This window comes from Anopheles gambiae, chromosome 3, assembly GCF_943734735.2.
Source record: "Anopheles gambiae chromosome 3, idAnoGambNW_F1_1, whole genome shotgun sequence".
Taxonomy (NCBI): Eukaryota; Metazoa; Arthropoda; class Insecta; order Diptera; family Culicidae; genus Anopheles; species Anopheles gambiae.
In genome coordinates, this window is record NC_064602.1 from 62,157,048 (window position 1) to 62,167,349 (window position 10,302).

A 10,302-nucleotide genomic window follows, 5' to 3' on the forward strand; every position below is an offset into this window, starting at 1 on the left:
TCATTCTGATTATACACTGGGTAAAGACAAACACCGTCTATGAAACGTTAAATAATATTCTCTTCAATTTTTTTCCTCATCCAGCGTGATTTTCTAGCTATTTTCTCAACGTTAATTTTCCTTTTCGGTTCGGTTAAAAATAGAGACCACACAAATAGCTACACATTGAAACAGTCGTGTGCTGCCGCGCATCTGTTTGGCTTTGATATTTTGTTTGCATTTGAAACAAACCGTGCGCTTGCTCTCCTATTTCAGCTGATGGTCAGTAGTTGCCAGCTCTCAGAGGAAAACGATTCCGTTAACGTGACGCGGCGTAGCATAAAAGGTGCGCGAGAGTTGCGTGAAACGTGCGCGCTATTTTTGTTGTCGCGCTACTATATCTTCTCCATTGCTGTCCGTGCGTGAGGGTTTTTTTTCACTATTGGGGCAGATGGCAAACGGCATGGGCAATCTTGGCATGCGGCCACTTCAGTTGCACGACAAACACCCGCCGCGACTGCAGGTGATCTTGCACATGACGACCGCGCGTGTTGCGTAGCATTCCGTTCCTGCCCGTGTGCTCGTAACCGCTTGCCAGACCGGTGCGACCGTGTGTGTGTTTGTGTGTGTTTCTTGGGCCCTTGTTTTGATCATACAGTGCGTGCGTTTGTTCATGCGTGCTAGTGCTATTTCGTGACAACTGACAGTACGACCAATATCTGATTGTAGCACAATCCGATACACAGAGAGGTCGATCCCAGAAGCAGTTTTCTAAAGAAAAAACTCATTTATTTTGTGTTATAAATTATTGTGTTTGTATGTTCGCTTGTGTGTAACGCGTACCGTTGCATCAAGATGCAGTGTTTGGGTCGTGTAATGGGATTCAATTTTCTATCCGTGATTCTCCTGCTCGTACACGTCCTGTGTGGTTATGTTGACGGCAAGCGTGAAATTCCCGTCGGTGAGTTTGCATGAATTTGTGTTTGTGAAATGTATCTCTACATGGTTTAAAGTGGCTGTAATTAGTTTTTCTATATAAATTAAAAGTCAATGACTCCTAAAATTAGAAGTACGCTGGATACTGACAACTTTCCTCTTTTTTTATTTCGCCCTACCTGATGACAGGTGCTATATTTCACCAGGTCCCAGATCATAGCTACGAGTCCGAAATAGCGTTCCGGTATGCGATCGAGCGGGTCAATATGCACGAGAAGCACTTCGAGCTCGTGCCGATCGTGCGTTACGTGTCTCCCGACGACAGCTACAAGACGGAGCGTAAGGTGTGCGAGTTGGCGGCGGAAGGTGTGACAGCCGTCTTTGGTCCTTCCTCCATATTGACGTCCGGCATCGTCGGATCTATCTGCAAAACACTTGAGATCCCTCACATCATTACGCATTGGGATCCAGAACCGTTTGGCGGTCTCGATCCAGATCTGCAGGCCATGACGATCAACCTGTACCCTGAGGCAGACGTGCTGTCGCGAGCCCTTGCTGACCTGATCGTCGACTACAGCTGGAAGAGCTTTACCATTATATATGACTCGGATGAGGGGCTGATGCGACTGAAGGACATACTGCAGATACATGGGCCGTCCGATTCACCGATCACGGTCCGACAGATTGACGACAATCCTGACTATAGGCCACTGCTCAAGGACATTCAGACGTCGGGTGAGTCGCACATCATACTAGAGATACGCCCAGATCGGATACTGGAATTACTACGCCAAGCGAAGGAGGTGAAGATGCTCGAAGAGTATCAGAGCTATATCATCACATCCCTCGATGCGCACACGATCGATTTCGAGGAGCTACGGTACTCACGCTCCAACATCACCGCGCTCCGACTGATGGACACCAAGAGCTTCGACATCAAGAATGCAGTGCATGATTGGGAGCAGGGTGAGGCGCGTATGAAGCGGCAGTTTCGTGTTTCGCCCGAGCACGTGCACACCGAGTCGGCCCTTTATAACGATGCGGTAAAAATTTACGCGACCGCAATTCGGGAGCTGGACGCTACGGAGGAGATCACACCATCGAAGTTGTCGTGTGGTAGCAAGAACTTGCGTCAGTGGCCGTTCGGATTGCGCATCATCAACTACATGAAGGTGGTAGGTATACATACAAGCCTACACAATGGAATAAATTGATGCGCCGCGTATAATGCTTACTTCTTTTGGCAGAAAACCGAGCACGGAATTACCGGACCTATCATCTTTGATGATTTTGGGCGGCGGGCTCATTTCCATCTGGACATAATTGAACTAAGCAAAGATGAGGGTTTCAAGAAGATTGCGACCTGGGATCCCACGCACGGCGTCAACTATACGCGCAGCCAGGGCGAGGTGTACTCCCAGATCGTGGAATCACTGCAAAACAAAACGTTCATCGTTGCGTCTCGTATAGGTGCACCATTTCTAATGTTCAAGTGAGTGAGACATTGTTATACGTTATACTACTGAAACTTTCGATCCAAAAATCTGACGTCCATCTTGATTTCCCGACGGACAGAGAGAAAAAGGATGGCGAATTTCTCGAGGGCAACAATCGGTTTGAGGGCTACTCGCTAGAATTGATTGATGGGATTTCGAAAATTCTTGGGTTCCAGTACCGGATGGAGTTGGTACCGGACGGGAAGTACGGGTCGTACAACAAAGTTACGAAAAAGTGGGACGGCCTCGTGAAGCATCTGCTGGATCGTGTAAGTGCGCGACATTGGAGCCCTCAATTCAAGTTTATTTTTATTCAGAACTGTCCATTGAACTCATTCTAGAAAGCGGACCTGGCCGTTTGCGACCTCACAATAACGTACGAGCGAAGGACAGCTGTAGACTTTACTATGCCTTTCATGACGCTAGGTTTGATATTTTATTCCTGCTGAACATCCTGACTGTGCATACTAATAATTTATTACTCCTTTCTTTTAGGTATCAGCATTCTATACGCTAAACCGGTCCAACAGCCGAAAGATCTGTTCTCATTTCTCTCACCCCTTTCGCTGGACGTTTGGATTTACACGGCGACTGCGTACCTCGGCGTTTCGGTCCTACTCTTTGTGCTGTCGCGCATGGCACCAGCCGATTGGGAGAATCCGCACCCCTGTAAGCAGGACAACGACGAGGTGGAAAACATCTGGGATATGTTAAACGCGCTCTGGCTGACAATGGGCTCGATTATGGGACAGGGATGTGACATACTTCCAAAAGCAATCTCCACCCGCCTGGTAGCCGGTATGTGGTGGTTTTTCGCCCTGATCATGCTGTCGTCATATACGGCCAATCTGGCCGCTTTCCTTACAATGGAGCGTATGGATGCAACGATCGAGTCGGCCGAGGATTTGGCCAAGCAGAGCAAAATTAAGTACGGTGTGCTTATGGGCGGCAGCACGATGGCATTCTTCCAGACGTCGAACTTCTCCACCTACCAGCGAATGTGGGCCTCGATGGAATCGGTGCGACCATCCGTTTTTACCAAAAGCAACGACGAAGGCCGGGACCGTGTCATCAAGGGCAAGCGGATGTACGCGTTTCTGATGGAGTCGACCTCGCTCGAGTACATTACCGAGCGGTACTGTGATCTGACGCAAATCGGCGGCTTGCTAGACTCGAAGGGGTATGGTATCGCAATGCCAGTCAGTAAGTAGAGCCACCTCTGTTGCTCGTTTTATAGCGGCCACCATCTCGATTCGCTAGGGGCTTTCTATCTTTTTTTATGATTTCCAGACTCGCCTTACCGTACCGCGATAAGTGGAGCGGTACTAAAGATGCAGGAGGAAGGCAAGTTGCATCAGCTAAAAACGCGCTGGTGGAAGGAAATGCGTGGCGGCGGCCAGTGTACCGAGGTGCCCAACTCGGCCGGGGAAAACGAGCTCGGCATAGGCAACGTAGGTGGTGTTTTTGTTGTTCTCGCTCTCGGATGTTTCTGTGCCTTCATCATCGGCATTCTTGAGTTCTTGTGGAACGTGCGAAAGGTCGCGGTCGAGGAAAAGATAACGCCCTGGGATGCGCTCAAGGCCGAAATGAAGTTTGCTCTCAACATATCCGTCACTTCTAAGCCAGTGCACAACACGCTGAGTGAATCGACGGCCAGCGACAAAAGTTCGCTACGCTCCAAGTCAGAATCACGTCGTGGCTCTGAACTGACCGGACGGGGTAACAATGTGCGGACTGCCACTAGCCTCAACAACCTAAACAAAATTGGGTTCGTGTTCGACAAGCACTGATTGCAATCAATCAGGATAAAAACGAATGGTGTTTTTGTACTGCTGTACCAAGTAGCACCTTGGCAGAAAACTGTCACTCTCTTGTAAAATCTATCTTCAATTTCACCCGAAAAGACAACACTATATCAACCCTCATTGTCTCAAATCACTTATTTAACCCTTTATTATTGAAAGCGTTAGCAACTGCATGGATCGCACATGAAGTAATATTTTTCAATCAATTGATGTGCATGACGTAGATAGTGTTTGGTGACAGTGGAAAGAGGGGGGTTTAAGTTTATTTACTGGTCAAAGCGATATTGTTTATTTTTATTTAAATATAAAACAAACAAAAAACAGATAAATCCATAAACCAATATTTCGTGACTAATTCGTCCCTTTCATCCCATTCGTCAGATAGTCAGTCAGTACGACTTAAGACCTTCAGATAAATTGAGAGATGGTAAGTATCACATTATAAAAACATTTTGCAACAGTTACCAATGTGATTTTCGGCTTGCGACACGTTCTGGCTATCATAGCGCGTTTGGATGGAACGTTCGACAGTCCAGACTTTCCATACAATGATCTTCTTCTTCTTCTTTTGGCTCAACAACCGTTGTCGGTCATGGCCTGGCTGTACCGATTCTGGGGTTGGCTTTCAGTGACTTTAGGATTACCAGGATAGCCAGTCCTACGTAAAGCGGCACGGTCTATTTGGGACTTGAACCCATGATGGGCATGTTGTTAAGTCGTACGAGTTGACGACTGTACCACGAGACCGGCTGATTTCGTATACAATGATCTACTAAAGGATATTTTGAAAGTACGAGTAAACAAGTATTTTTAGAATCTGAAGCCTTCAGAAACCGTGAAACATCTTGTAATAATCGTGCCTAGTTTGAATCAGAACGAATATCCTAATGATCCGGGACTGGAGATCGTTGAAAATCAGGCGATTACCTTCCAGTACCTTCTTCTTCTTCTTCTTATTCTTCTTTTGTCACAACAACCGCTGCCCGTCAAGACCTGCCTGTGCCTGCGCATGTAGTTTTTAGACTTAGTTCACAGCTTTTTGATCAAAAATATGTTTAAATCTTATTCTACGTCTGATCCCTGTTGAAAATTTTGTCTTCATTGTTTTCAAATATTGCACGATGTGTATTATAATGAGCTTTTCTTTAAAAACAAAATCTATTCGCAGACCACTTCTGCTAACGCTACGGACCACAAGTGGTCCGCGGATAAGTTGGAGACCACTGCGATAGAGGACACTATCGAAGTGGAGTCGTGTGGCTATCTGCTGGTAACGATCGGGCCTCGCAGTCCCGATAGCACGAATATTCCCGAAAGTTGTAAAAGCTACGATCTTTAGCCATTTTTTCACCGATCTCCGAACCAAGCGACTGAATTTTTAGCTACAATAAACTAACGTTATAATACATTCGGGTGAAAAAAAGAATTCTGTTGAAAACGCCTCAACAAATGGTCTGAATATGATAAAAAAGCGGCGACCGAATAGTTTATTTGAAATATCTCAAGTAATGGTACATATCGCCACCTATCGCCAAAACCAAACGCAGAGTAGGAATACAATATATGCGAAATCTTTAACCAGGAAAACGACGTCATTTTGTCACAATTCCGAAACATTCGTCCAGATCCGCGAAAACAGGAAGAGTTCAAAGTCAGTGGAATCGACCGTATAATACTGAAAATGAGTCAACGTCTTTATAAGCTTAAAAACCAACAAATCCACGCGTCAAAAAATCTGATAATAAACCATCTTCAATTGTCGCCTCGGACACAAAAGTTCATCAAAACGAAATGGATCGGAAAAATAATAACGACCTTTGGACAAGCATAAATCATACAAGTTTTTTAGGTTTAACAGCACAATTTATAGATAAAAATTACAAAATACCTATCTATATCGTTCGTACCTTTTAGAATATTCCGAGATATCACTATGACATAGTGGGCAAAATATAGCGGCTTGTATCAAGGAAGTGATAATAACTACGAAATTCAGGAACAAAATAATTGGTATTGTTACCGATAATGCGGTCAACATGAAAAACGCGGCTAGAGAATTAGAATTTAATCACGTTGCATTTTTTGCTCATAGTTTAAATTTAATTGTTAAAGATGCCATTAAAAAATCTATCATATCTACCGTTAATTAAGTAAACAGGATAGTTATGTATTTTAAGAAGAGTTTAAAAGCCACTAATGAATTAGCTGATACCCAGTCAAAATTTAATTTACCAAATTTAAAGTTAATGCAGGATGTTCCAACGCGATGGAAATCATCGTAAGATATGATAAACAGTTTTAAAAAGAATAAAATAACTACTGTTGCTTGTGCAGACAAATTAAACACCTTAGATCTTATAACAATAGACTGGTATATTTTAGAACATTTATTAAACGCTTCAAAAATATTTGATGTAGCTACTAACATGGTTTCAGCAGAAAAAATATTACTGCGTCTCACGGAGGCCTACTAGGTAAGATGAGAATACGTAAATTAAACGAAACTAATAATACTATTCCGGGAGTAGACAATCTCGTGACAAATATTAAAGAAGGCGTAAAAAACGGTTGGAAATTTATTCCAATAATCAAATGATAGCAAAATCTATGTTGTTGGATCCTAGGAAAAAAACAAGTTTCCCATGAAGAACCTTTAAAATATCGGGAAACATACGAACAAATTATAAAAGAGTTGATTCCGTTTCAAACTCCCACAATACACAAGGACCACACAATAAAGACAATGAGGCAAACTTGTTACTTGGTGAGTTCATAACATGGGTTAATAACGCATAATGCGAGATAGAAAGCCCTTTAGAATTAGCAACAAATGAGTTAAATAGCTATTTTAAAATAAGAAACATAGACATAAAAAATGATCCTTTGGAATGATAGAGAATTCATCGTTCAAAATATCCGTAAATTTATGCACTCACCAAAACAATTCTTCGTATTCTGGGAACATCTATACCATGTGAAAAATTATTTTGAAAAGCTGGTGTAGCAACCTTGATCCCATAATAATTGGGAATTATTATAGCTAGGTTCTGTTGGTACCATCAAAAATATAGGAAAGAAGCAAATTCTTGTGTCAAACCGTGTTTCTGGAAATCTAATGAAAAAAACTAGAGATTGCTTCGTTATTGACAGGTTTCGGAGCAATCCTGCCAGTTTCAATTGGTAAACATTCCTGTCGACTTTTCGTTCATGATCCTCTCAGTGCACTTACTTATTTAATGGATTCAGGGGCAGATGTTTCAGTTATTCCTCAGTATATGTTCGGAAAAATAACTAAAACACCAATAAATAAACTTTCAGCCGCTAACGGAAGCACTATACACACTTTCGGAACAAAAATGTTAAAAGTTTCCCTTGGGTTGAGACACGACACTGCACACTGGACAAATTTATTCAGATAAGCGTTCTAAATTACTTCCAGTTTCGTTAGCTCTTATTTCGATAAGTTCTTTATTGCTGCTAAATTATTTCATAGGTTTCAATCTTTAATCTCTAAGTTCATCTCTACACAGTCGAAGTTCATCTCTCCACAGTTCATTCTCGATTCTAGCAATTCTCCAAGATCCCCTTAAACATTTTTCAACCTGCCTCCGCAAGATTTGGAGAAACACTTCCTAAAAAAAATAAAGAAATTATTTTTATTCAGCAAAACGTAGATAAATTTAAAAAAAAAATATTTAGTTTTTGGATTGAGTTTAGGTTAGCGTAGGAGTAAAATAAATTATTAGTGTGTATGATATATTTTTTATTACTTCTCTCTTAAACTAAAAATTTATAAATTTTTATTTTAACACCATGGACTTGTTGTGTGCAATGGGAACAAGAATGTGACAGTTCAAGGGCAGGTATGTTCACCTTACAGTGTGGAAATCTTGGGATAAAAGGGGGATTCAGGAAGTAGAACTGTTAGGGAGAACACACGGGAAGCCAACGAGTAAGGAAGCAAATCACGAGGCAGAAATAAACACAGTGAACTACGATAAACAACTGTTGATTAATAACAAAGATATAACAGGACTAAACATCTCAACAAATACTTACTTAGGGGAAAGCGGGGCAAAATGGGCATGTGGGGCAAAATGGGCACCCTCTATTTAAGCATTATTTGACTACAAAGATACTTTCCAATGCTAAAAATGCATTCATTAGAGTGTTCTATGAACACCATGTAAGTTTCATAACCCTTATATAACAAATAACTAAGAAAAATGCAAAATAAGGTTTAGCAGTATATTGATGTAATTTTTCCCACTTCGAAAATAAGCTTAAACGTGTGTCACAGGGATGCGTTGAAGTTTTTCATGATATATTTTTAAAGATATGATATTTCTTTACAATTTGTCTGAAGCAATCAAGGCGATTGAATTCGTATTTTTACTAATATAACAAAAAATACAAAAATGCTTCACGTGGGGCAAAATGGACAGTTACGCTTGGGGCAAAATGGGCAGATGCTTTTGACATCTGGCGCTTGGTGAGGCTATGGTGTTGTATTTGTCGCCTCAATAATGATGACAGCCACAGCTTGAAAAGTTTCAATTTTGTAGATTTCAACGTGTAAAAATTGTTTTAATGTCGATAACATATTTTTGGAAGAATTTTAAGGGCTTTTCTGACCAGCAAAACAAAAGATAGAACGAAAATACATTTCACAAAACGTGCGCAAAAGCATAGACCATCACCTAAGCGCCGTTGTTGTGGCCCATATTGCCCCAGTGTTTTGACGTTTCCAAGTTTGTTTACATATGCCCATTTTGCCCCAGGGCTATGCCCATTTTACCCCGCGTGTCAAAATAGCTTCTCGTAAAACATCAACTTTTATTTTTCATTGTTTTCATGATTTTAAGTTGTTTTCTTTCAATGTGGCAATTTCAATCCATAGATAAAGGGTGGAGGCATACAATAATGAAAGAAAAATTGTGTTTTGTGGCATATTTAAAGGAATATTCAGTAAACTGCTTAACATGCCCATTTTGCCCCGCTTTCCCCTACTTCTCCGGCGCTACAACCGCTTTGCGGTCTTGGCCTGCCTCAGGAGTGTCCGAAACCGCTCACGGTCTCGCGCCTTCGTCTGCCAGTCCGTTATCCCGGCCTTAATGGCGGACGCCTCCACGCCATCTTGCCACCTCAATTTGGGCCTACCACGCCTCCTCTGTCCTTGTGGACGGCCTAAAAAGACTTTACGGGCTGGGTCGTCCGTTTCCATGCGTACAACATGGCCAGCCCACCGGAGCCTGGCGAGCTTTATACGCTGTACGACAGTGAGGTCGCCGTACATCTCGTATAGCTCGTCATTATAGCGGCTCCTCACATGTCCTTCCACACATACGGGGCCAAGTATCCTTCTGAGCATCTTTCTCTCGAACGCGGCTAAGAGGGCTTCGTCAGATTTGGACAGTGTCCATGTCTCAGAGGCGTATATGAGTACTGGTACTATATAGGTACTATATAGTCCCAGCTTCGTCCGTCGCGACAGGTTCTTTGAGGTGAACTGATTTTTCCGGCTGCAGCATCCTTGCGCGCAACTCAGCTTTCATGCTATTGTCGTGGCTGACTTTTGACCCAAGATAGGTGAATTGTGGGACGACTTCAAAAGTGCGTTTACCTATCTGCACGTCACGCCTACGTAAATTCTGATTATTTATTGATAGGCCCGCTGATGTTGCCACCATCAGTTTGGTCTTTGCCCCGTTTATCTGCAATCCGAGGCTCTCTGTCGCCTGCTCGATCCCTTGGTAGGCTTCTGCTACATAGGAGAGCCGCAGACTAGTGATGGTTAACCGGAATCGCACCCACGGCTCGGAATCGCTTCCGAGCATTGCTACTTCGGCTCCGATTCCGAAAAATTCAAACCGTCGATTCCGCCCGGAGCCGTCCGGAGCCGTCGGAGCCGTCCGGAGTAGTGATGTGCTGTATGGAGCGCACCCACGACTCCGATCCGACTCCGACTATTGTTAGTTCGATTCCGACTCAGGCAAAATGGAACCACTAGATCCGACCGGAGTTGGAGTCGTTCGGAGTCGTCCGGAGTCGATTGTAGTCGTCCGGAGTCGACGACTCCGAACGAC

The 10,302-nt window shown here is 43.1% G+C and overlaps 1 protein-coding gene across 1 annotated transcript; it reads left to right on the forward strand.

The window, feature by feature from the left end:
• Window positions 1–282: 282 nt before the first annotated feature.
• On the forward strand, window positions 283–4,557 carry LOC1270566 (glutamate receptor ionotropic, kainate 2). The gene is made up of 7 exons (XM_309276.5): window positions 283–940; window positions 1,105–2,090; window positions 2,163–2,407; window positions 2,491–2,680; window positions 2,753–2,837; window positions 2,907–3,614; window positions 3,702–4,557. The coding sequence occupies exons 1-7, from the start codon at window positions 835–837 to the stop codon at window positions 4,199–4,201; spliced, it is 2,820 nt and encodes a 939-aa protein (XP_309276.5). The 5' UTR covers window positions 283–834; the 3' UTR covers window positions 4,202–4,557.
• The last annotated feature ends 5,745 nt before the right edge of the window (window positions 4,558–10,302 follow it).